Source organism: Prionailurus bengalensis, chromosome D2 (assembly GCF_016509475.1).
Source record: "Prionailurus bengalensis isolate Pbe53 chromosome D2, Fcat_Pben_1.1_paternal_pri, whole genome shotgun sequence".
Classification (NCBI taxonomy): domain Eukaryota; kingdom Metazoa; phylum Chordata; class Mammalia; order Carnivora; family Felidae; genus Prionailurus; species Prionailurus bengalensis.
In genome coordinates, this window is record NC_057351.1 from 54,163,530 (window position 1) to 54,190,593 (window position 27,064).

The 27,064-nt window shown below is 38.8% G+C and overlaps 1 protein-coding gene and 1 non-coding gene across 3 annotated transcripts in view; one reads left to right on the plus strand and one right to left on the minus strand.

The window, feature by feature from the left end:
- The first annotated feature begins 2,488 nt into the window (after nt 1-2,488).
- The window catches only part of LOC122493051 (cytochrome P450 2C41-like), a 35,202-nt gene continuing 10,626 nt past the window's right edge, over nt 2,489-27,064 (plus strand). Inside the window, exons 1-8 of one of the 2 annotated variants that reach the window (XM_043597026.1) lie at nt 3,221-3,324; nt 3,715-3,749; nt 4,661-4,823; nt 4,981-5,130; nt 9,549-9,709; nt 13,221-13,397; nt 17,348-17,489; nt 23,956-24,143. In XM_043597026.1, coding sequence (XP_043452961.1) covers nt 4,703-4,823; nt 4,981-5,130; nt 9,549-9,709; nt 13,221-13,397; nt 17,348-17,489; nt 23,956-24,143 — 939 coding nt within the window. In that variant the 5' untranslated portion in view covers nt 3,221-3,324; nt 3,715-3,749; nt 4,661-4,702. Of the gene's footprint in view, nt 3,325-3,714; nt 3,750-4,660; nt 4,824-4,980; nt 5,131-9,548; nt 9,710-13,220; nt 13,398-17,347; nt 17,490-23,955; nt 24,144-27,064 lie in introns of both variants that reach the window. The other variant, XM_043597025.1, reaches the window with a different exon arrangement.
- Nucleotides 8,937-9,043, minus strand: LOC122493572. Its single transcript, XR_006299934.1, has one exon. It is a non-coding gene; the product is annotated as a U6 spliceosomal RNA (small nuclear RNA).

Genomic DNA, 27,064 nt, shown 5'->3' on the forward strand with positions numbered 1-27,064 from the left:
GGCAGGAGCCTCAGCAAGAGGGAGGAGGAGCAAAGAAGGGACACCCATCTCCCAAGTAATAAAATGATTGCTTTACAGAGAGCCAGGGGGAGGTGGTGCCTGGCTGGCTCATTTGGTAGAGTGTGTGACTCTTGATCTCAGGGTCATGGGTTCAAGTGCCACCTAGGGTGTTGGAGCCTATTTAAAAAAAGGAAGAAAGAAAAGAAAAAAAAAAGCTATGGAGTTTATTAGGTAGTGTGGCTCTTTTAAATCTAGAGGTATGTGAGTCAGCAAATTTGCCTCTGCCCTTGATAAATTATGAAGGTTCACCAAGACCTGGACTCAAATGCTAAAGGTTACAAATCTTTTCTGACTCCTGTTTTAACCAACCTGTGCTGCCATAATTGACTCAAATGTTTATTTAAAAGTCACTGGGTGGGGTAAGTGCTGGCATAGTGAATCATACTCAGTATATATACATTCAATAAACATGGGAAACTTGCTTGAACTGAGTGTTTTTCTTATATGGAAGCACACACCTCTCAGGGCATGTGGGGCCTGAGCTTTGCCACCTGCAGTCTGTGTGTCCTTGGCAAAGGAGCTAAAACCCTGAGGCCCAGCTCCCTCAGCCCTAAAATGGAAATAATTTTATCTTAGGCAAAGGTAACTGAATGTATCACAAGAGAGATGATAGGGGCTTCTGGGTGGCTCAGTCGGTTAAGCGTCTGACTTCGGGCCCAGGTCATGATCTCACAGTTTGTGGGTTTGAGCCCTGCATTGGGTTCTGTGCTGACTGCTCAGAGCCTGGAGCCTGCTCCAGATTCTGTGTCTCCTCTCTCTGCCCCTCTGCCCGTTGCACTCTGTCTCTCTCTGTCTCTCTCTCTCTCAAACATTAAAAAGATAACAGATGTCAAAATTCCATAAATTTTCAATATTCCTGTAAATATGAGGGATAAAACATTGTGTAAAACTTTAGTAAAAGAGCTTGGAAATATCTGCACTAGTCAGTTTAGAACAGATATGATATTTGCAGAACATCCCTTTGTACAAGCATTACTATTAGTGATCTGATAACGTACATCTCTTATTCCAGTGATATCTAGATCCTCATGACCACTGAATGTCATCTGTTCAGGTCTGCATGTTGTGTTGGTTCTGTGGGGTTTTGTTTGTTTGTTTGTTTTGTTTGTTTTTAAGATTTGATTTTTAAGTAATCTCTACACCCAATGTGGGGCTGAAACTTCCAACCCTAAGATCAGAGTCACATGCTTTACCAATTGAGCAAGCCAGGTGCCCCAATTCTGTGCGTCTGTATAGTGTCCCCTGGTTCCCATTCCCATTCACTGAATCCATGCCTTTTGTTTTAAAGTCTTCCATTTCTTGCCATGCATACTTCATTCCGTTATTTCTGACAATGCCAGGCCACAAAAAGCAACAGAAGCAGCTATGTCTGGAGGTGACTGTGAGGTGGGGGAAACCATAGCTTCCCAAGTCTTGCTCCCTAAGTTCTGAGATTGGCTCTTTTTTCAGTTACCTGAGCAAGTTTTACCTCTGTGGTTATGAGGAAGGGAGAATCCCTATCTTTTATTTTTTTCTCTTGAGAACTTACAGCCCTGCTGTCCTTGGAATCAAATAAATAAAGGCTTCTATTTAGTGAAGTCTATTATTTTGTGAACAGTCAATGAGGTGTACATACAGAGGAACTAATGCTTTGGGGCTTGATTTTATTTTCCTATCATTGTTGAGGCAACCGGTGGATCGTATGTATCACATATAGGCACAGTGAGCATCAAAAGATCTCAGTTCAAATCCTTTTTGTCACTTATGAGCTGTGCAACACTGAATGGGTCTCCTATTGTCTTCAAATTTCCCTTTCTCCATTTGTAAAATTAAAATTCCTTTTTCCAGTATTTGGGGGAGCAAGAGTTTGATGGTAAATATGGTATTTATGGTAATATGGTAAATGTAAAAAAAAAAAAACCCTTTGGATTGCAAGTAACTTGTTCTGTGAGTGTTCTACAAGATGCACAAACATTTTTAATAAATTTTAACTTGATAAATGAGTGATGTCTTGCAATACAAGTAGTAAGTGACACTGAATGTCACATGATCACAACTGAGAAAATGGTTCTCTCTCTCTCTCTCACTGTGGGGTTGTGGATGATCACCAATGCAATGTCACATTTCTGTGAAATCCTCAAAAGGAGGCAAAAGCAAGTGTCATTGGATAGGTTTCTTGTTAAAGTTGCATGAAAAGAGAAAGATTCCATTGAGCCAATAGATATCACTGATTCTGTTAGTGATGGTGAAAGTTGTCCTACACAATAACCCTCCTCTCTCTTGTCTGCCTCCTACCAGCCACAAAGGTTTTCAAAGGTAAGTGCAAGTTAATTTGTTTATTTTCTTTATATTTTGTATTTTCTTTATTATTTTGTATTATATTACAGTAGTGTAATCATTTTTGTGTGAATATTTTTGGATTGTGGAACAAATTATCTGAGTTTCCATTATTTCTTATGGGGAAATTTAGTTTGATATACAAGTCCTTTGGATTACTTCCAGAACGAATAATGCTCCCAAACCAATGTTTTACTGTATAAATTTACTTAATTACTTGTTACATGTTTGGACATTTAAGAGTTACATTACCTAGTTTATGTTTAAATAGTTGTAATGTTAGTACAGTACACTAAAATATTTCAAAAGGCTTTCATTTTCTAGGACAAAATATACTATAGTGTTTGATAAAGCATTAAAGGATAAACTTTTAATATGCAAGGATTTCCCCCCCCCCCCAATCATAAATTCACAAACTGGTCATTACTCAAAATCCAGAATATTTTTCAGTTTTTGTGATCAAATAATTTACTTCACTGGCTCTCAATCAGAACCATCTAGAGTGTTTAAAAGAAAAAAAGAAAAGAAAAAGAAAAACATTCCCTGGGCTCCAACCCAGACCTTTTAGAACAGAATCTCCAGGGCATGGCATTAGAAGCAAAAGAAGAGTAAGGTACCCCATACTTTTATCTTTATCAGTGGGCCAAAGTCCCTTTAAGAGAGAAATGAAAGTAAATCTAGCTGATTGGTTACCTTACAAACATCACAGGTGGAATTAGCAGTGAGTGTACAGAAGCTTTAGACTTTAAGCTCACAGTTGTCTAAGAAGAGAACACTTCCATGGATCCACTTGTGATTCTGGTGCTCTGTCTCTCCTGTTGGCTTCTCCTTTCTCTCTGGAAACAGAACATTGGGAAGGGGAAGCTCCCGTCTGGCCCTCGTCCTCTCCCTTTTATTGGAAATATCCTACAGGTAGATGGGAAGAACATGGGCAAATCCTTATGCAATGTAAGTATGCTTTATGCTCCTCCAGCAGTTTGCAAAGGGTATGTATATTAACCTCTGCTTTTAAATAAAATATCTTTATGAAAATATATTAAATTATAGTATATTAAAATAAAAACATCAAGATATATCTATAAAGCAAATACTCCTTGCGGAGTATTGTCAAGAATAGTGGAATAAGGGGTGCCTGGCTGGGTCAGTCAGTAGAGCGTGCAACTCTTGATCTCAGGGTCATGAGTTTGAGCCCCACAATGGGTGTAGAGATCACTTTTAAAAAATAGTGTAATAAAATAATGTTTTCTATGAATAGAGAAATATTTAGGTCATTCTTTGGTATCATCAAAATAATCAAATGGCAAAAGTGAGGAATGTTGCTGCCCTTCTTTGTTTCAGAGACATTTGGTATGACTTCTGGCTGGAGGTAAACGGTAAGGGAGGTAGTTTGTGATTGGAGATTTCATTCGAGAAGTCATCTACTACATAAACTGTGTGTTTTATTCAGAATAGTCATGAAAATTGAACTCTGAAGAAGCAAATTGTGCCTGATGTCAAGGAAGTAGTTTTGAATAGTAGTTCATTTGCATGAGTGAATGAAAGAAAAAAATCCTTGGGGCCAGCTGGATGGTAACAGAATCCCTTTGGATTCTGTACAGAACTGCTGTCTGTACCCCAAGAATGCTGCAAGAAAGAAGCAATTCTCCTTCTATGAGATGCTGGTCTCTGTGATGCTTGCTCTCTTTTTATGTTAGTAATAGCAGCAGATCTCAAAGTGGAGTGGGCCTTAGCATCATCTGTGGTGATTTTTTAAAAAAAATACATAATTCTAGTGTACATCGTAAGGCTACAGAGATAGAATCTCCAGGGGATGAGCTTTACAGATGATCCTGAAACCATCAGCTGGGTATTGGTCCCCAGGTAGGCACTGGGGACTGGTAAATTGCTCAGGCATCAGAGGTATGCCAAGCAGGGTTGAAACTGGGGTGTTCTGTTATTAGACACTGGAAATATATAGGAAATTCTTTGAACTTCAGTCTCTCTATACAACAGGGTAAATAAACCTCGCTCAAGGTGTTGCTGTGATGGCTAGTTGTAATAATCTGAGTAATAATAGTCTGGGCCATTGCCTGTCACATCAGTGGCCCTCTCTATGTGTCGGCTGTAACAATCTTATTTATACATAACATCCAGAAATAGGTGAAGCTACGTTCGGCAGAATAAAAACATCAACAATATGATGATGATATCAGGTTAATCATGCACACACACACAAATGCACAAAATATAGCCAAATTGTGACTTCTTTGGGTAATAATATATACATTTTCTTTGCGCTTCTCAGCTCTCAAAAACCTATGGCCCAGTTTTCACTCTGTATTTTGGCATGAAGCCTGCTGTTGTGCTGCATGGATATAAGGCAGTGAAGGAAGCCCTGATTGATCTAGGAGAAGAGTTTTCTGCAAGAGGAAGTTTCCCATTAGCTGAAAGAATTAGTAAAGGACATGGTAGGTATGCTGGTATGCAGGTTCAGCACTGGTTATGGGAATAAGAAGGATGGAAAACAGGAATTTGAAGGGTAACTCAGCAGAACTTGGCCCATCTACAAGGCTTCCTCCTCCTTGCCCAGGACTTCTGTCCCAGTTTCTGTCTTCCCTCTGGTAGGAATCCTTTTCACCAACGGAAAGAGATGGAAGGAGATGCGGCGCTTCTGCCTCATGACCCTGCGGAATTTGGGGATGGGGAAGAGTGACCTTGAGAGCCGAGTTCAAGAGGAAGCCTACTACCTCATGGAAGAGTTGAGAAAAACCAATGGTGGGTTATTCTATAACTCTGACCTTGACAGGCTGTTTGTTCTCTTGTCTACTGATATCCTTGGAAACATTTCAGCCCTTTTGTGGAGGAGAAAGGGTGTGCAGCAGAGAACCAAGGGAGGTTTTGTGTATCTATGCTTGTTATGTATGTCCTTCCATGACCGTGCATAGGCTGTGTATACAAAAGGTCATTTAATCCTATTCTGTCCCAAATTTGTTAATTTCCAAATCATTACGTCATGAAGGTAGAACATTTGGGGAGTCATTTTTTCAAAGAGTTAGAGAACAATGTTTTTCCCGTAATGTATATGTGCATTACCTGTTTCAGAACATGTCACCAGGGAATACTTGTCAAGTGGACACAGTGGAAGTGACCTCATCACCCCCTGATGGAGCACATGTAACAAGTGGCATGTGCTTTTACTTCATTGGTCTATATGTGTTTGGTCAGCTTCATTGATCTGTCCGAAGGTTTCTTCCCAGGCCCATGTCTACATTTCTGGCAGTAATGATACTTTTTTTATGGTTGTAATTCCCCAGGCATCTTTAGTGCAGCCCTTATCAGTTGTGATTTCCCTATAAACAGCTGTTTAAAAATTTTTTTAATTTAAAATTTAAATTAGTTTCAAATGTACAAGTTAGTGATTGAACACTTTCACACATTACCCAGTGCTCATCACAAATGCCCTCCTTAATCCCCATCATCTGTTTAACCCATCCCCCACCCCCCCACCTCCATCTGGTAACCATCAGTTTGTTCTGTATAGTTAAGAGTCTGTTTCTTGGTTTGCCTTTCTCTTTTTTTTTCCCCCTTGCTCATTTGTTTCTGAAATTCCACATATGAGTGAAATCATATGGTATTTGTCTTTCTCTGACTTATTTCGCTTAGCATAATACACTCCAGCTCTATCCATGTCATTGCAAATGGCAAGATGCCATTCTTTTTGATGGCTAAGTAATATTCCATTGGTTATGTATATACCACTTCTTTATCCATTCATCAGTCATGAGCACTTAAGCTATTTCCATAATTTGGCTATTGCACATAATGCTGCTATAAACATCGGGGTACATGTATCCCTTTGAATTAGTAGTTTTGTATCCTTTGGGTAAATATCTAATAGTGCAATTGCTGGATCATAGAGTAGTTCTATTTTTTTGAGGAACCTCCATCCTGTTTTCCAGGGTGACTGTAAACGATTATTTTTAAATTACCAGTTTGAGTTATTTAATGTTGCTTGCTAATCTGTAGTATTATTTAATATATGTTAAGAAATATATGCTATAGCATAATCCTGAAAATTACACAAATACCAAATTATAAAATGATTTATTTAAGTTTCAGCTATTAATAAGTCTTTACCCTGCCTCTCTTATTAGTTGACTTTCCTTATATTACTCTCCTTTATAGTCTATTAATCATGTTTCTAATTTTCTCTATTTTGTAATGTTTTGACATCTTAGAGGCCTTGCAGAACCAGGGAACAACCTCCCCTCCCAGGGGTAATGAATTACTAGATATAGCAAACATCTTGTCTTAGAGCATGTCTTTGATTTGTAAATCAGCCTATCCACAGCCCATACCCCCAGCTGCCTCCTTTACCAAGTTCTCACACACCAAGCCAATACTCTCCCTGCTCTTTTTTTTTTTTAATTTTTTTTTTTAACGTTTATTTATTTTTGAGACAGAGAGAGACAGAGCATGAACGGGGGAGGGTCAGAGAGAGGGAAACACAGAATCTGAAACAGGCTCCAGGCTCCAAGCTGTCAGCACAGACCCCGACGTGGGGCTCGAACTCACGGACCACGAGATCATGACCTGAGCCGAAGTCAGCCGCCCAACCGACTGAGCCACCCAGGCGCCCCACTCTCCCTGCTCTAAATCAACACAGGGCCAATTACTGAAGAACTGGGGAACACCCCTGTAACCCAGAGCCCTCTGCAACTGTTCAAACTATCTGATCCTAAATGTACTCAGCATACCTACCCTGCCTTGTTCACTCCTTCCCATGAAAGCCCCAATGAAGACTCTGGCCCATGCTTTCCCTCTGTTCCTTCTGCCTCCTCATCTACCTTGGTGCTTCCCTCTTGGTAACTCTGAGTAACAAACTATCTTTTCAATTGCTATCTTCTCCTGATCTACTGGCCTCATGATCTAAATAAAAATTCCAGGTGCATTTTAAAATCATTGGATTTGGGTTAGAACTTGTATGGTAATTATTTTACCCCCCCTCTGTCAGCTCCAGTGACTTATGAAGTGCTTGTCACAATGAATCTGATTTTCAGTGTGGATTTCAAATTACCCTGCTTTTTAATTCTCTCTCTAAAATGAAGCGAAAGATTAAAAACCAAATTTTAGCTGTGAATCTCTCTCTCTCTCTCTCTCTCTCTCTCTCTCACACACACACACACACACACACACACACACACACACACAGAAATCTCAAGGCCTTCTTAAATTTATCCCCTACCTTCTAGAATAAGTTTTTCCAAAAGCTTACTGTCCTTGAGTGTTTCAACTGAAAAGGAGTCTGGAATAGGAGCAGTTAACTAAACATGTTTCCTATTTTTTAATTCTGTCTCATTTCTTCCTCATTTTTGATTCTGGTCACCTTAATTACATTGATGATGTGAATTTGGGGCCTTTTGCATATAAAGTTTATTGATCATTTGATTATAGCAATTTCATTTAAATATTTCCCACTAAAAATATAAAACTTTTACTCTGCTTTCATTTATCTGTAAAATGACAGAATTGACTTAAATGATAGTCCAAGTAAAAAATTTATAGCAACGATACGGGCTTCTGCTAATGGCTATATATAGTAATATTCCAGAATTCCACAAGAGGGCAGGCTGTCCAAATAAATGTGGGGCCTGATGGACACTATTTCCTAGAGAAGAAAATTATTTTTTTCTATATTGCAATAAAGAAATAAAAGGACTCTATTTATTGCCTTTTCTGTTTTTAAAAAAAAATTTTAAGTAGGTTCCATGCTGAACGTGGGGCTTGATCTCATGAGCCAGCCAGGCGTCCCAGGACTCTTTGTCAAGTTAATCTTTTTTGTCTGCTTATCTGTGACTTAAGTTTGAAATAAAGAGTTCTTATTTTACTTTTATTTTAGGCAAATTGTATTATAATTTGTATTCATTTGTGTTAGTTTTTCTTCTCATATAATATGGATAGCTTTTGCTTTTTTACGTTCATTCCATCCAGTATCTGCATTTTTCCATAATCTTCCTTTCTCTAATCTTTTCCTCTGCTGATTTTACACACGGGTCACTTCAACTATTCATTGTACATAAAAGGTGTCCAGGTCCTTAGTCATTTTTTCCCTTCCTTATATGAGTGCTAATTGCAAGCTTACCAAACAGGTGTGATTCTTCATTAATAACCTGAATCATTACGTAGTTTTTAAAAATTTATTTTTATTATTATTATTTTTAAGTAATCTCCACACCCAATGTGGAGCTTGAACACACGACTCCAAGACCAACAGTTGCATGCTCCATGTACTGCCACACACCCCTATTAGGTATTTTTAAAAGTGGCTTCTTGGGGCATCTGGTGGGCTCAGTCAGTAAAGTCGGTCTTGATCTCAGGGTCATGAGTTCAAGCCCTGTGTTGGCTAAAAAGTAAAAGAAGGGAAGAAGGGAAGAGAGGGAGGGAGGGAGGGAGGGAGGAAAGAAGGAAGGAAGGAAGGAAGGAAGGAAGGAAGGAAGGAAGGAAGGAAGGAAGGAAGGGACTTCTTTAAATTTGTTTCTTTTGTTCTTCAAAGTAATAGTCCCCTTGGGTAAAAATCAGGTAAACAAATGTAGTGATATACGAATTTGTGTGTCATCCTTGTGCAGGCGCCATGCTAATCTTCTCTGTATCGTTCCAATTTTAGTATATGTGCTACTGAAGCGAGCACCAAATGTAGTGATATAAATGGAGTATTTGGAAAACTATTATTAAACAAACGAGGATGGAATGGGCTTCACATTTTTAAAAAAAATTTTTTTACATGTATTTGTTTTTGAGAGACAGAGAGAGTGCAAGCAGGGGAGGGGCAGAGAGAGAAGGAGACACAGAATCTGAAGCAGGCTCCAGGCTCCGAGCAAGCTGTCAGCACAGAGCCGGACTCGGGGCGTGAACCCACGAACCGAACTGTGAGATCATGACCTGAGCTGAAGTCCGATGCTCAACTGACTGAGCCACCCAGGCAGGAATGGACTTCACTTTTAAGGGAAAAGTGACAAGTTGATTTTAAGCATACTAAAATTTTCACCGATAAAGGGATTGCTAGGTAGATATTGCTTTAGAGGTTCTAAAATTACCTTTATCTGTTATCAACAACAAAGACTTTTATATGTATATTTTAATGCTATTTAATAAATCTTTCCTATTCTTTTTTTTTAATCTCTCCTATTCTTTAGCCTTACCCTGTGACCCCACTTTTGTCCTGGGCTGTGCTACCTGTAATATGGTCTGCTCCGTTATTTTCCAAAATCGTTTTGATTATACAGATCAGACTTTACTTGGCTTCCTGGAAAATTTTAATGAAAACACCAAGATTTTGAGCTCCTCATGGGTCCAGGTGAGGTCAAGATCCTCTCTTCCTGAGAAGCTACTTATACTGTTTTGTCCAAGTCCAAAATTCTGTATGAACCATGCTGTGAAGTGAATGAAAACTAGACATTTTGGATGTTATAATGTGGTAACTGTGGAAATCAGATTCTTCTCCCTTCTTGAGATTTGTTTTGTTTTGCTTGCTATAGGTTTGTGCTGTTGTTTGTGTGTGTGTGTGTGTGTGTGTGTGTGTGTGTGTTGTTTTTTTACTTTTTTAATGTTTTATTTTATTTTTGAAAGAGAGGGGGGTTGGGGACAGAGTACAAATGGGGGAGGGGCAGAGAGAGAGGGAGACACAGAAGCTAAAGCAGGCTCCAGACTCCAAGCTGTTAGCACTGAGCCGATGTGGGGCTTGAACTCACGAACCATGAGATCATGAGGCTCAAACTCATGAACCATGAAATCATGACCTGAACCAAAGTCAGACGCTTAACGGACTGAGCCACCCAGGCACCCCCGTGTGTGCTGGGTTTTTTGCTTTCTATAGGCTGTAGATGTTTATTTAGTGACTTTTCTGAACTGTTTTTGCTAAGTCTCTTCTTTGTCATGTGCGGTCTCTGAAATCTCTGTTCCTTTAGCTTGTATTAAGCTAATGTTTTGATGGAAGTTTCCTTGAATGTGAGGAGCCGAAATGAAGGGAGAAAGAGGGGGTGGGGAGAGAAAGGGAGGGGGAGAAGGGGGAGAAAGAGAGAGAACTGGAAGGAAGAAGGGAGGGACAGAGGAAGGGAGGGAAAGAGAGGGAGGGAGGGAAGGGGGAAGGCAGGAAGGAAGGGAGGGAGGGAGAGGGAGGGAGGGAGGAAGGAACTAATGAATTCTTCCAGATTGGCTCTGTGCTGGGACACACCTTCAGTGCTTTCATCAGACTGTTTTCAATTCTTTCTCAGCTTGTGCTGAGCCAAGATCATCCAGAGGTGAAAGCTTAGGGTTTTCTGAGGTCTTTTCTTAGCCTATGTCCTGCTTTCTAAACTTTTTTTTTTTTTTAATTTTTGTTTAATGTTTATTTATTCTTGAGAGAGAGAGTGTGTGTGAGTGGGGGAGGAGCAGAGGGAGAGGGAGACACAGAATCCGAAGCAGGCTCTAGGCTCTGAGCTGTCAGCACAGAGCCCAACGTGGGGCTCGAAGCCACAAACCGTGAGATCATGACCTGAGCCAAAGTCGGACGCTTAACCGACTGAGCCACCCAGGCGCCCCCTAAACTTTAAATTTCTAAGTTCCTCAGTATACATGGGTGCTTTTGAATGCCCTAATTTCCAGAAGTTACTCTCTCCTCAGCTTTTCTTCCTAGGATTTTGATGTTGTATCCTGTGCCTTAACTAATCTTTGCCCGAGGAGGCTGTGGGTTATTCATTTGCCTTACAGAGTTTTGGAGACATACCTACTACTTTTCCACCCTGAGTTCTAAGTTAGATGAGACAAAGACCAGAGCCCTTCAGATTGCCCCAGAGAAGTGGCAACAGAGAAAACAATTTTTTGTGAGGATGGTCAGCTCTACTCTTTCTTGAACTAGAAACCAGAGTCCCATGCAAGAAGCTGCCCTTGCTAAGACCCCTGCCAAACTGAGGAAAGAGGTGGGACAAGGACAAATTAAAAACTTCACAAAGCTTTCCTGCCATTTTCAAGTTACCTTTTTCTTAATTCAGCATTCTCTTGATTGCTTTGTTTTCTAGAGTTCAGACAAGTTGATTCTCATGGTTTTTGCTAAAATTTTCAGCCTTTTTTGAGAGGGACCTACCTTTGGAGCTGTCTACTGTGACATTTTCACCAGTTATACTCAGTGAAGTGAATTTTTGAATACCGAACTCCTGCCCAGGGCAAGCGTCCTGGAGTGTGCATCTGAGAAAGATAGTTGAAGCCTTTATTTCACAGACAAGAAGACAAATGTCCAAATATGGAGCTGGTGGAATTCAAGCCCATTTGTTCCCTGGTCTGTGATTTTTCCACTAAACCTCAAACCTCAGTTTCCATAAGCTACTTTGGTGACTGCCTGGAAACATGACCACATCACGCCATGGGCATGCAGGCCCCTGCTGGAAGGTTCCCATTGCCCACAAGGTTTGTCCTCCACTCACTTAGTGACCTCTTCATCACATTACTTAACAGAAGTATGCTAATTTAGGAAGGAAGAGAATGTCTCCTTTAAGAAGAGAAAACGTGTGGGATCACAGATGCTACCAGGGAACACTGACTAGGGAGTAGCTTTGTGCTATATATCAAGTTGCCCAAACTCCCTTAACCTTGGTCTTCATCTGTAAAATGTGAATCATAGTAATTCATGTCATTCTATATTTCAAGGTTGTAGGGAGGAATTAATATTTAAAAAATGAGAGAATTGGGGCACCTGGGTGGCTCAGTCACTTCAGTCAGTTGAGCATCCAACTCTTGATTTTGGCTCAGGTCATGATCCCAGGGACATGGGATTGAGCCCCACATTGGGCTATGTGCTGACAACACACAGGGCCTGCTTGGACTTCTCTCCCTCCTCTCTCTCTCTCTCTGCCCCTCCCCCCACTCGCATATGCACCTTCTCTCAAAATAAATAAACTTAAAAAAAAAGTTTCTCTCTCTCTCTCTCTCCCTTTGCCCCTCTACCCTGCTTGTATTCTCTCTCATTCTTTCTAAAAATTAAAAAATAGGCATGCCTGGGTGGATCAGTCAGTGGAGCATCCAAACTCTTAATTTCAGTGCAGATGTGATCTCATGGTTCATGAGATTGAGCCCCACATCGGGCTCTGTGCTGATGGCACAGAGCCTCCTTGGTATTCTCTCTCTCCCTCTTTCTGCCCCTCCCCACTCTTTCACTCTCCCAAAATAAATAAATAAACTTGAAAAAATAAACTCATTTAATGTCGTAGACTCTGGGTCTAGAGTTCTTTCTTGCCCAGCAAGAAAGCAGGACACAGGATTAAAGTGCGAGAGATGACTAATGTCCTGGAGAAGACAAGAGCCCCGATTAAGGGTCCTTGCTCCATTTTTATTAGGATCAGAAGGCTTACAAACATGGTAATGGACGTGCACAAAGGGACAATTAAACTGTGAACATTAACTCATGGACATGAGGGAAAGAGGGGTTTGAAGATATGTGGAGTTAGGGGTTTGGGTCAATACAAAACAAAACCCTGGTGCCAGGCAGCCAGGCAGAAGGTTGTTTACAGCAGACGTGAGGCACCACTTATCTAGCAAGAAAGAACACTAGACCCAGAGTCTACGACAATTTAAAAAATTAAAAAATTTAAGTTAAAAAAAGAGAGAATTGACATAAAGATGCCTTAATACTATGAGGTTGATGTATGTGTATAGGAAATTATTATTATCTTCCATCATCTGGTCAGAGTTTGTTCCCTTAAGTATCCCTATGAGCATTAGACAGTTACTTTTATATGCACATTAAATGCTTCCCCAGAAGATAGAGACCATTTTTTTCTTTATCTCATTTCTTTAATGTTTTTAATTTAATAATTAATTTTTTTTTTATCCTTAAGGTCTACAATAGTTTCCCTGCTCTCATTGATTACCTCCCAGGAAGTCATCGCAAAATATTTAAAAATTTTACTTGTATACACAATTATATTTTAGAGAAAATCAAAGAACACCAAGAATCCTTGGACATTAACAATCCTCGGGATTTCATTGATTACTTCTTGATCAAAATAAAACAGGTAAAATGTTGGTGACAGATCATTTATTTGTTTGCCTGCATTTTTGGGGTTCACTGATTAGTTCTGTACTTATCAGGGATGTTTCAATAGGCAAGAAATGCTTGGCCAAACACTTTAGGTTCTTATGTATGCATGGATCTGGATTGAGCATCATAGAAGATCTAAGATTGAATTGCTAAATACCTGGAATACAAGGAACCTGTTTGTCAAGTTTCTACCTGAGAAGAAAGAGAATGTACACTTTAGGGGAAATGAAAATACAAACAGATTAGAAATGACAAAATATTGAGGCGTAAAATTAAGGTGGATGTGATCATGTCACACACAGCATGTGGGAGAGGTAGAAGGAAAGATTTAACCTTGCTAGGCTCCTGCTTGTTTTGAAGGTTGATGTAGATCCTCAAATATTTGCAATAAGGAATAGGGGAGGGAATTTCAGATTGGTAGAGTGGTATGATGAGAGGTTCAGGGGTGTGTATTGTCAAAGAGATTGGATGGATAGAAGAGAGAAGTCTTCGCTGAGTGTAGCCAAACATGAATTTGGACAGATACAGAGTTGAACATTGGTGTCTGTCAAGTAACTGTAAACCTGAGTGTTGGCATGACAAGTTTTGATTTTATCAGGTAGGTGTATGAGCCACAAGAGTGGAATGCAAGTAATTATTGGAGGAAATTATCCTGGGAGCCCTGGAGAATGATCTGTATGATAAGAATGGACTCCAGGACCAACCGTGAGATTTTTCATTTCTTTGGACTTGGCTTGATAAGAGTCTGGACCATGGAAATACAGAGGATCCTGAAATCAAATCAAATTGTTCATCTTGTCACATCTCAGGGATCTATAGAGACTGGTTTTAGTTGGAGGAGAGGATAAGTAGGAACTGTAGGGGAAATTTTAGTAATAAGAACAGATACAGCATTTGAGAAGTTTAACCAAGGAGTGAAAGATTTAGATAATAAATCTGAATGAGTAATAGGATCAAGTTGGAAATCATGTGACAACAGTAATGTAGATGACATAATGACACTTGTGGAGGTACAAAGTCCTCTTTGAACTGGGGAGAGACCAAATCCAGAATGTATCCTAAGGAGCTAATTCTAGAGAAGGAAATTCCTTCATCTGAGGCCATCGTTATTTTATCTAATCACCTTGTAACTCTGGGCAGAAATGAGAAACCAGTTAGTAAGCTAAAATGGCAAGGAGTCAAAGATGCCCATGAGGGTGACTGTCAAAGAATTGTCCATGCATGTCAATTGGACTGCTCAAATCATGTATTCTGGGTGGAATGAAGTGAAGAAGACAGAATGGTTTGAAGAAACTGGAAGAGGGATGAAGCAAATTACTTCCACCCTCTTCTTTCTCTACTGATAGGGCAATTATCTTTATCTCTCTGGTGATCATCTGATTTGAGAATCTGATTAAAAAGTATGGACATTTGGGGTGCCTGGGTGGCTCAGTCGGTTAAGCATCCGACTTCAGCTCAGGTCATGATATCACGGCTTGTGATTTCAAGCCCTGAATCAGGCTCTGTGCTGACAGCTCAGAGCCTGGAGCCTGCTTCAGATTCTGTGACTCCCTCTCTCTCTCTGCCCCTCCCCTGCTCATGCTCTGTCTCTCTCTGTCTCTCAAAAAATAAATGAATGTTAAAAAAAAATTTTTTTTTTAAGTATGGACATCTTCCCAGAAGAATGCACCTACATTAATTTTTTTTTTTTTTTTGCACATATTTTGAGGAATTTTCTTAATGCTGGGAAGCCTCTCCACTGATCCTGGGCTAATTAAGGCTCTGACCTCTCTCTTTCAATTAACAGTATTTCCTTAATACTATATTTTAAAATTGCATTGTTCCTCTGGTCTTCATCATAGGATTTAAATTCTATCTTATTCCTTTTTGTTGTTGTTAACATCTTCATAGAGTATAATTTACATACCAAACCCTTCACACATTTCAAGTACAATTCAGGAGTTGTGTATTTTCAGAGTTCTGCAACACCACAACAATCAATTACCAAACATTTTCATCACCCTGAAAAGAAGCCCCATACGCGCCATCAGAAATCTCCATTGCCCCTGAATCCTCCCTTCAGGCATCACTCCTCTACTTTCTGTCTTTATAGATTTGCTAATCTGGATGTTTCATATTAATGGACTTCTACAGTATGTGGTCTTTTGTTCTAGCTTCTTTCACTTAATGTTTTCAAGGTTCATTGATGTAACTTATATCAGTACTTCATTCCTTTGGTTGAATATTGTTCTGGAGTGGCTATGCCATATTTTATATATCCACTCATTGGTTGATGGACATTTTGGTTGTTTCTGGTTTTCTGGTTATTATGAATAAACTTCTATGGACATTTGTGTGCAGGTTTTTGTATATACAAATGTTTTAATTTCTCTTGGGTATATACCTGGTGATAGAATTGCCGGGCCATATGATAACTTTGTATCTAACCTTGGGAGGAAGTGTGGTGGGTCAAAGACCTGAATGTAAGAGCTAAAAATGTAAAACTCGTAATTACAAGAAAACTTAGGCATAAAATTGGCTAAAATTGATAATCCATTTGTATGTAAGCACTGATTCTTTAAATTCGCTTCAACAGTAGGAAATGCTAAAAATGGTTTATTAGTGCCCTATTCTTTTTCCTTGCTTTAGAGTGATTTGGGGTTGGCAATGTTAGAAAACTGTGTGAAGTTGATGTTACCGGTGGGTCTAGTAATTACAGCTATTGAGTGGGTTAAGCCTGTCTTAACGGAGTTGATTACATGTTAGGCATGCCACTGGTCACTTGGGGATTATAAAAACCTTATTAAATTAATGCTGGTCTATAGGAAGGGATAGGAAGAAATTATTATTATTATTATTATTATTATTATTATTATTATTATTTGTATTTTAGTGACCTCCATAGTAAGTATTTCAAATGGCCCTATGGTTATTATCGACTTTGTGTCATCCTTACCTTAAACCAACTTCGGTTGTCCTTGTGAAGTGCTTTTGCTCTCCCAATGTACAGTTTATGAGACCTCTATTCAGTCAGTCTCTTATCCTCAACATCTGCATTTCCCCTACACTCTCCTTCATCCCTTATGAGCAGTTAATGGTTAAATTTTCTGTCTTCATGTCTGTAGTATTTCCTCTGTCTCTATATCCCCATTAATTCCTGCACTTGTTTCCTACTCCAGGTTGCCTCCTGCCTCACATCTAGAATAATCTGTTCTAGGATGTGCTGTCATGTTAGCCTTTGCACATTTTCAACCTCATAATGAGATTTTAGGCAATATAGAATCCACACAAATTCTATAACAGAAGAAGAGAATTGCAAATTCTCAATCTTGGTTTATACCATTTTTTGAGATATTGCTCTAATTTACTCATTTCTCTCTATTCAGATTGTGTTTGCCTACCAACAAGAGAAAACCCAATTAACAATATTTTAAGGAAGTGTAGTGGGTTTATTTATCTCATTTACAGCGAATTTCATGTAGAGCAGTCCAGGACATGTACAGTAGCTCTGAAGTATCATGGACTCAGGTGCCTTCTATTTTTCTTTAGCACACTTAGTGTGTAGGCTTTATGTTCATGCTCAAATACTCGTGTTTCAAGATGATGTCTACACCACCACCACCACCTACATATCTGTGTTTTGAGTAAGAAGAAGGAAAGAGAAAGTAGCATCCATAGGCCATTGGTAAGAAATAGATTGCTTGGCCAATGTAGCTGCAAAGGAGGCTGGGAAGTGGAATTTGTAGGCAAGCAAGGGATAAGGAATAGGAAATGAAGATTGGGTCAGCTAATGCATTACAGTTTTCCATACCATACAGTTATTATTTTAACACTGCCCTCTCCACTTTCTAAGTTTGCTTCCCTTGATAACAATATGCTATTTGGGATTTATTGTAATGACATGTGCTGGCAAACCATCAAATAATGGCGTTGAATAATTCCTAGGAAAACCACAGTCAGCAGTTGGAGTTCACTATTGAAAACTTGATAGCCACGGCAAGTGATTTGTTTGGAGCTGGGACAGAGACCACAAGCACCACCCTAAGATATGCTCTCCTGCTCCTGCTGAAGCACCCGGAAGTCACAGGTACCACGCCAGCATGGTAGGCAGGGTGAATTTCAGAAATGATGTTGAGAAGACACTCGTATGGGCTTCCATCTTGTTTCTCTTAGAGAAGCTTCATTACTGAAATTCCTGTGCCACCAGCTCTAATTTGTCCAAATATGAAAAAGGGAGATAAGTGAGGCAAATTCACACACTAGCAGAGGATGACTGAGAAGTGAAGACACTGTGAGCAATGATAGCAAAAGCAGAAAGCTATGGATTTTATCAACAAAAAGAACTTTGGATAAATGTCTAGATTTTATGGGAAAGGATTTATAGCAAGCACGGCCAGCATAAGTTGAATATCAGTTTTCTTAAAAGAGGCCACTTTGAATGGTAGGTGTGTTCTTGGAGAAATCTTTCCTAGGGTTGCTGGGTCAGTTGAGCATCTGACTCTTGGTTTCAGCTCAGGTCATGGTTCCAGGGTCATGGGATTGGGCTTTGCATCGGGCTCCGTGCTGAGTGTGGAGCCTGCTTAAGGTTCTCTCTTTTCTCTCTCTCCCTCTCTCTGCTTCTCTCCTCTGCTTGTGCTCTAAGAAATAAAAAATAGAAAGAAAGAAAGAAAGAAAGAAAGAAAGAAAGAAAGAAAGAAAGGAAAAGAGAGAAAAGAAAGAAAAAAAGAAGAAAAGAAAGAAGGGAAGGGAAGGGAAATATTCTGAATATGCAGTTTTCTAATGGTAAGGTAGGGAAGATGGGAACTATGTTTGTTGAAGTATAGCAGAAACTTAGTAAGACAGCCTGAGAAAATTTCCAGTCTGGGAAGTATTTTAGAAGGTTAGATTTATAAAAAATACATGCTATTTAGACACAATGTGGTTTAAAGGATTTTTTTTTCCTTTTAATTTTTTTTTAACTTTGTTTATTTTTTTTTTTTAATTTTTTTTTCAAAGTTTATTTATTTTTGGGACAGAGAGAGACAGAGCATGAACGGGGGAGGGGCAGAGAGAGAGGGAGACACAGAATCGGAAACAGGCTCCAGGCTCCGAGCCGTCAGCCCAGAGCCTGACGCGGGGCTCGAACTCACGGACTGCGAGATCGTGACCTGGCTGAAGTCGGATGCTTAACCGACTGCGCCACCCAGGCGCCCCAGCTTTGTTTATTTTTAAGTAGGCTCCATGCCCAGAGCAGAGCCCAGTGCGGGGCTTGAACTCACAACCCTGAGATCAAGACCTGAGCTGAGATCAAGAGTTAGACACTTAACCAACTGAGACACCCAGGCACCCCATTTTTTTCCTTTTTAAACAACTATATTTTTCCACCTTATTGAGACATAATTAACAAGTAAAAATTGTATATACTTATAGTATATAATGTGATGATTTCATATACATGTACATTGTGAAATGATTACCACAATCAAGCTAATTAACATATTTACCATTTCACATAGTTACCTTTTGGAGGAGGAGGGTATGGTGACAACTCTTAATATCTACTCTCTTAGCAAATTTCAAGTGTACAATACAGTATTAATCACAGTCACCATGTTGTACATTAGACACCCAAATTTATTCATTTTAAAAGTTTGAACCCTTTGACCAATATCTCTCCATTTCCCCCACCCCCAGCCTCTGGCAGCCACCATTCTACTTGCTGCTTCTATGAATCTGACTTTTTTAGATTCCACATATATGTGAGATCATGCAGTATTTGTCTTTTTGTGTCTGGCATATTTACTTAGTGTAGTATCCTTTAGTTTCATCCATGTTGTTGCAAATGCCAGATTTTCTTCTTTATTGGCTAAATAATATTCTGTTGTTACCCTTTTCTTTATTCATCTATCAATGAACACTTAGGTTTTTCCATATCATGGCTATTGTGAATAATGCTGCAATGAACATGAGAGTGCAGAGATCTCTTTGAGATACTGATTTCCTTTTCTGTGGATATATGCCCAGAAGTAGAATTGTTGGATCAATGTTAGTTCAGGTTTTAATTTTTTCAGCAACCTCTCTACTGTTTTCTATAATTGCTGTACCAATTTACATTCCTATCATCAGTTTACAGGGTTCTCTTTTTTTCTGCATCCTTACTAATATTTTTTATCTCCTGTCTTTTTGATAATAGCCATACTAACAGATGTAAGGTGATATCTCACTGTGGTTTTGATCAACATGTCCCTGATATTCAATACCTTTTCATATATCCACAGGCCATTTGTATGTCTTCTTTGGGAAAATGTGTATTCAGGTCTTGTGCCCGTTTTATTTTAGGTTGTTAATTTTTTGCTATTGAGCAGTATGAGTTCCTTATGTATTTTGAATATTAATCCCTCATCAGATACATGCTTTGCAAATGTTTTCTTCTATTCCATAGGTTACCTTTTCATTTTATTGATTGTTTCCTTTGTTGTTGTTGTTGTTTTTGAGTAAACTTTAAGCCCTATGTGGGGCCCAAACTCACAATCCCGAGATCAAGAGTCTCATGCTCTACTGACTGAGCCAGCCAGGTGCCCCTGTATTCTACCGTTTTGATTACTGTAGCTTTGTAATAGGGCTTGAAATCAGAAAGCACGGTACCTCCAGCTCTGTTCTTTTTTCTCAAGACTGCTTTGTCTATTCAGGGTCTTCTGTGGTTTAGTATGAACTTTAGGATTTCTTTTTCTATTTTTGTGAAAAATTTCATTGGAATTTTGGTAAGGATTACATTGGAGTAGATTACTTTAGTTAATATAGGCACTTTAACAATATTAATTCTTCTAATCCATGACCACAGGATATCTTTGCATTTAATTGTGTCCTCTTAAATTTTTTTTAAATTTTTTTTAACGTTTTATTTATTTTTGAGACAGGGAGAGACAGAGCATGAACAGGGGAGGGTCAGAGAGAGGGAGACACAGAATCCGAAGCAGGCTCCAGGCTCTGAGCTGTCAGCACAAAGCCTGACGCGGGGCTCGAACTCACAGACCGCGAGATCATAACCTGAGCCGAAGTCAACCGCTCAACCGACTGAGCCACCCAGGCGCTCCGTCCTCTTAAATTTTTTAATCAATGTTCTATAGTTTTCAGTGTACATATCTTTCACCTCTTTGGTTAAATTTGTTACTAAGCATTTTATTCTTTTTGATGCCATTGTAAATGGAATTGTCTAATTTCTCTTTCAGATAGATCATTGTTAGTGTATAGAAACACAACTGATTTTTATATATTGAGTTATATCTTTCTACTTTATTGAATTTGTTTATTCCAACAATTTTTGGTGAAGTCTGTAGGATTTTCTATATATAAGATCATGTCATCTGCAAACAGACACCATTTAACTTCTTTCTGTTCAGTATGGATGCCTTTTATTTATTTTTCTTGTTTAATGGCTCAGGCTAATCCAGTACTATGTTGAATAAAAGTGGCAAGTGTAGGCATCCTTGTCTTGTTCCTAAACTTAAAGGAGAAAACTTTCAGCATTTCACCACTGAGTATGATGTTGTCCTTGGCTTGTCATGTATGGCCTTTATTATATTGAGGTTCATTCCTTTTATATGTAATTTGTTGAGAATTTTTTTAATCATGAAAGGATGTTAAACTTTGTCAAATGCTTTTTCTGCATCTACTGAGATGATTATATCATTTTTATCCTTCATTCTGTTAATACAGTGTATCATATTTATCTTTTTGAGTATTTTTGAACCACCCAGACATCCCAGTGATAAATCAAGCTTGATCATGGTGTATGATCCTTCCAGGGTACTGTTGAAGTCAGTTTGTTAGGGTTTTTTGTTGTTTTGTTTTTGTTTTTGTTTTTGTTTTTTTGAGAATTTGATCTGTGTTCATCAGGAATATTAGCCTTTTCTTATACTGATGTCACACTTCTAAAGGAATTTTATTATTTCAGAAGTCTGAGTCCAGAAAAATGGTGTTTGCGACAACAATTTCTTTTTGGGTCAATAGTTTTTATCTTCTGCGAACTAAGAACAACTTAAAAAATGTTTTTAAAACCTCAAGAATATTCTGGTTGTGCACAGCAGATCAGTTATACACATGGTTTTCTGAATCAGAATCCCATTGAAATGATGATAAATTAATTATAAATGAGCACTACTGTTTCAGTTGGAGAAGAGAAGCACAGCAAAACAGTTATCAAATCTTCAACAAATTTCTAAAGCATAGAGAGTGAATGGAGGGTTGATAACCGTCTCAGAAGGGAGATTGAAGTTGTAAGCTAAATGTCAAAGAAGGAAGATTTAGTCTGGGAAAACAAGCCCCTACAACTACATAAGGCTCAGTATTGAAAGAACCAAATCTCAAGAAAGGTAGAGGGAGATTGGAGTAGAAAACAGGAGGCTCTCCCTGCCTAGCTACCTGCTACAACTTCTCTTAGCAGGTAACTGTTTTCCCTCCACAGAAAAGGGAACTCATTCTCTAGAGAAACTGAACCTAAGAGACCTTGCCCTCAGGGACACTTGGCAGAGACCGAGAAAGAGTGAAGTGTAGGGCTGAAAAAGAAAGACTAAGTAATAGTCTACCTGAATTCTGAGACCCTTAGCTCCTTTCTCTATCCTCTTCCTAAAATTCAGCAGCCAGATATAGACCTCAGAGAATGAACAACTCCAGAGAAAAGACCTCCCTCTTCTGCCATCTAGACAGAAAATTCTCACCAAATTCCCAGCAAAGTGAATGAAATAATAATATCCTCCCTAAGACAGAGGGTCATGGAATTGTAGAACACCATGATTAAAGAAAAATTCATAAAAACTTTCAGAGATAAATCAAGTACTGTATGGCATTAGAATTCTCAAGAGCAACTATATCCTGAGTATTAAAGGATATTTTCAGATCTACAAGTTGGCAAAAAAACTTACCCTCTGATTTTATTTTCTTAGAAATACACTGGCTCAGTCAGTAGAACATGTGTCTCTTGATATCAGGGTTATAAGTTTGAGCCCCACTTTGGGTATAGAGATTGCTTTAAAAAATTTTTTTAATTAGGGGCGCCTGGGTGGCTCAGTCAGTTAAGCCTCTGACTTCAGCTCAGGTCATGATCTTGCAGTCTGTGGGTTTGAGCCCTGTGTCAGGCTCTGTGCAGATAGCTCAGAGCCCGGAGCCTGCTTCAGATTCTGTGTCTCCCTCTCTCTATGACCCTCCTTTGCTCACACTCTATCTCTGTCTCTCTCTGAAAAGTAAATAAACATAAAAAAATAAAATAAATTTTTTAATTAAAAAAATATACTAGAGTGTGTGCTCTATGCAGACGTCTGAAATCAAGTCAGAGGAAGTTGTGGGCTCCAGGAATCAGGAGGTCCCATGTAGGAGAATGGAAGTGAGAATGTACTGGGCACCAGGCTTAGAAAATATCCATTTCAAATTGGACTAGGTGGACAAAGCAGATGTGAGAGCACATACCCAAGAAGAAAAGAGAAAGGATCAGTTATTTGAGGTTTACCAGTAATTAGAAAAATTATTACTAGGAGTTTGAAACATCTACCTGAGCAGTTACCATAATTCTAAATTAGCATCTAAAAAGTAGGAATTGAAATAAGCAAAGAATGTACAAATAAAACCAAGAATGTACAAAAAATTAAACATAATCATAGTTGTCACACTTATGTAATATTTATTATAGTCATAATATAAACAATGAATATTGAGATAATCAGAAATTATATGAATATATTGGGGAAAATGGAACAAGGGGAAGCATGTGTGTGTATGTATCTGTCTGTGGATGTGTGCATTTTGTATGGGGTGGGGGTTGAAACATAAGTCCTGCTCTCTTACCGGAACATCATTAGACATTGTCTAAAAATGAGTAAGTTGTGGGGGCACTTGGGTGGCTCAGTCAGTTAAGCGTCCTGCTCTTGATCTCAGCTCAGGTCTTGATCCTCATGGTCATGAGTTCAAGCCCTGCGTTGGGCTCTGTGCTGGGCATGAAACCTACTTAAAAATAAAGAAATAAAAATAGAATAAAGAAAAAAATAAAAAATTAGTAAGTTGAGAAATAGGAATAGTCAATATTTAGAAACGTGAAGCATAAATTTCAGAAGAAACTGCTAGAATCTTTCAAATCGTTCAGAATCTCAAACCTTTGGGAAGTGTGAGGATGAGAGAAGATATCATTGTAAGGTGCAAATAACTATACACATACAACATACAGTCACACAAACCATACATACATACACATCAGTTATACAATTTGATTTTTAAAACATTATTTTGATATGAAAAAAATACTTAATCCCCGTTTTCCTTTCTTTGAGGACAGTGATTTCTTGAGTTAAAATGTACTATTAACCTATGCTTATCATAGGTGTGCACAGATTGATCTCAAAGCCTAGCTTGTCTGGAGTCATATGTGTCAATATTACGGCAACTCTCTCTCAGATGTACTTCTGGGCACATAGCCGATGTTTGTGATGATGTTGGAATACCTTCAAAGTGTTCAGATAACCTGAGTTGGCATGCAAATGTCTATGCATTTTTCACTTTTTTCATCAGTCTTATGTGTGTTTTATCAGCTAAAATCCAGGAAGAGATTGGCCATGTAATTGGCAGACACCGGAGCCCCTGCATGCAGGACAGGAGCCGCATGCCCTACATGAATGCAGTGTTGCATGAGATCCAGAGATACATTGACCTTATCCCAGTCAACCTGCCACATGCAGTGACCCGTGACATTAAATTCAGAAACTATGTCATCCCCAAGGTAAGAGATATTTCTCCTACACTGACTTTAGTGCTCTTGAAGTTCCCCTGTTCTCACTATTGGCTCAGTCCTCTACCAATACAAGATGAGAAAGGTGCAAAACTCATATATGTGGCAGCTTGATGGATTTTGTGTTGTTTCCAGTTTGAGGCTACAGACCTTTTTTTAAAGTTTATTTATTTTATTTTTTTAAATTTTGTAATGTTTATTTGTTATTGAGAGACAGAGAAAGACAGAGCATGAGCATGGGAGGGACAGAGAGAGAGGGAGACACAGAATAAGAAGCAGAATCCAGGCTCTGAGCTGTCAGCACAGAACCCGATAGGGGGCTCGAACTCACAAACCATGAGATCATGACCTGATCCTAAGTCGGACGTTTAACTGACTGAGCCACCCAGGCGCCCCTATTTATTTATTTTAAGAGAGAGAGAGAGACAGCGTGAGTGGGGGAGGGGCAGAGAGGAGAGAGAATCCCAAGCAGGCTCCACGCTGCCAGTGCAGAACCCTATGCAGGGCTTAAACTCATGAACCATGAGATTGTGACCTCACGAACCATGAAATCATGACCTGAACGAAATCAAGAGTCGGACGCTTAACCGACCGAGCCACCCAGGCGCCCTACTGAGGCTACATACTTTTATGGCAGGTTTTGGTATTTGGCTGTGTAAGTCTTCCAAATTTGTTCTGCTTCTTTAATATTGTTTTGGCTACTCTTAGCTGTTTACATTTCCAAATAAATTTGAGTATCGGTTTGTCAATAATCCAAAGCATTTGGCTGTGATTTTTATCAGGGTGATAATAAAATAATTTAGAAAGAATTGACATGTTGGTATCTTGAATCTTTCAATTCATGGATATGGCATATTCTCCCAATTTATTTGGACTTTCTTTAATTTTTTCAATATTTTCAGTGCAGTGGCTTGTATATCTATTAGGTTTTTCCTAGATGAGTGGTATTTTTGATGTTACTATAGATTGTATAATTTTTAAAATGCCTTTTCTACTTTTTTTGTTATATGGAAATATACTTGATTTTATTATTTTGATGACCTTACATCTAGCAACCTTTCCAAATTGACTTATTGCTAATAGTTTGTGGATTTATTTGTAATTTCTATACACAGAATTCTTCAACCTGGTTTAATGTATATTTTTTAATGTTTATTTATTTTTGAGAGAGAGAAAGAGAGAGACAGAGACAGAGACAGAGAGCAAACAGGGGAGGGACAGAGAGAGATGGAGACACAGAATCTGAAGCGGGGCTTGAACTCACAAGTAGTGAGATCATGACCTGTGCCGAAGTCAGATGCTTAACCAACTGAGCCACCCAGGTGCCCCAATATTTGTTTTAATAATTAATACTTGAACTTTAAATTTTATATACTTTCAATGAGCTTTAATTTAAATATAAATAATCATGGATCACTCAAGGCTACTGTGTTGGACAGAACCGATCTAAGTTGTTGTTGTTATTGTTTTTAATACTTAAAACTTTATGTTAAAACCTTTATTCTGCAATATTAAAAACTCAGAAAATTAAAAATAAATCGAAGTGCAATTTCTTTCAGTGGCCAGAATCTTGAACTGAAGTGAATCAATCTATATATTCCTTATTGATGCACTTTGTGTGAATATTCATGTTTTGCTAAAGAGGTATCAATGTGTTTGATTATATGATACCACATTATTGGGAGTATTTTAAAATTTATGGCATATACATCATAATAACTTTCTAAAATCATCAAACAGTACTTAATTTGAAAACACATTAGGCCTCAGGAGGTTCAGATGAAGGATTGTGTATTTATACTTTCATGAAAACAAATGTTTATATTTGTTGAGCTGATGTAGAAAAATAAGCTAAAATAGTCATGCTGTATATAACTTTGAAATGGTTGATAAAAACAACTTTGGAGGGCTGGCGCGTGGCTGGCTCAGTCGGTAGAGCATGCGACTCTTGATCTTGGGATTGTGAGTTCAAGCCCCACATTGGGTGTAGAGACTACTAAAAAAAAATACATAAACTTAAAAAAAACACTTTGGGATCCCTGGGTGGCTCAGTCGGTTGAGCGTCCGACTCTTGATTTCAGCTCAGGTCATGATCCCAGGGTCTTGGGATTGAACCCCGCATCCCCCTCCACGCTGAGGTCAAGCCTGCTTAGGAATCTGTCTCCCTTTGCCCCTCTCATCCACTAGCATGTGCACACCCATGCTTTCTCTCTCTGTCTAAAATAATTTTTAAAAGACATGGATTTACATATTAAACAGACAAAAAACCTTTGGGAGAGGGATAACTTCCTCTGAGTTGCAGAAAACCATTTGGGCTTCATCTGGCTTTCAGGTTATTTCCCAGCCAGGAAAATGCCTCGTCAGAATCACAGTTGCATGCTTAGGGCAGAAGGGTGAAAGAAGTGACACTTGTGCAGAGAGGGCTATTTGTTTCTCTTCTGGGTTTTCTAAATGAACCAGGCACTTTCTTCTGCCAACTGTATCCTAAAAATGGAAAACCCAAGTAGGTATTTGAAATGCAAGGCAGCAGGAGATAAATTCAGGAGGATAACCTCCGTATAGACTCCGGCTCGGTTACCCTTTACTATAATCTTGAATAAATTTCTTAATCCTATGTGCCTTGGTTTTCTCATTTGTAAACTGTTGATAGCACTGACCTTTACGTCACTAGAATGTTGCAAGAATTCAACCAGGTAACATATACAAAATACAAGCTAAAACTATGACCATTTTTACTTATTAGACTGATGAAGTCAAAGGCTGAGAAAATGTTGTATTGGTGAGGGTGGCAGTCGCAGGATTGTAGATAAGTACATCTTTTTTGGAGGACATTTTGGCAATATCTATCAGAAATAAAATATAGAATCTTATAACGCAAGAATTATAATTCTTGGTATCTACTACAGGTGCTA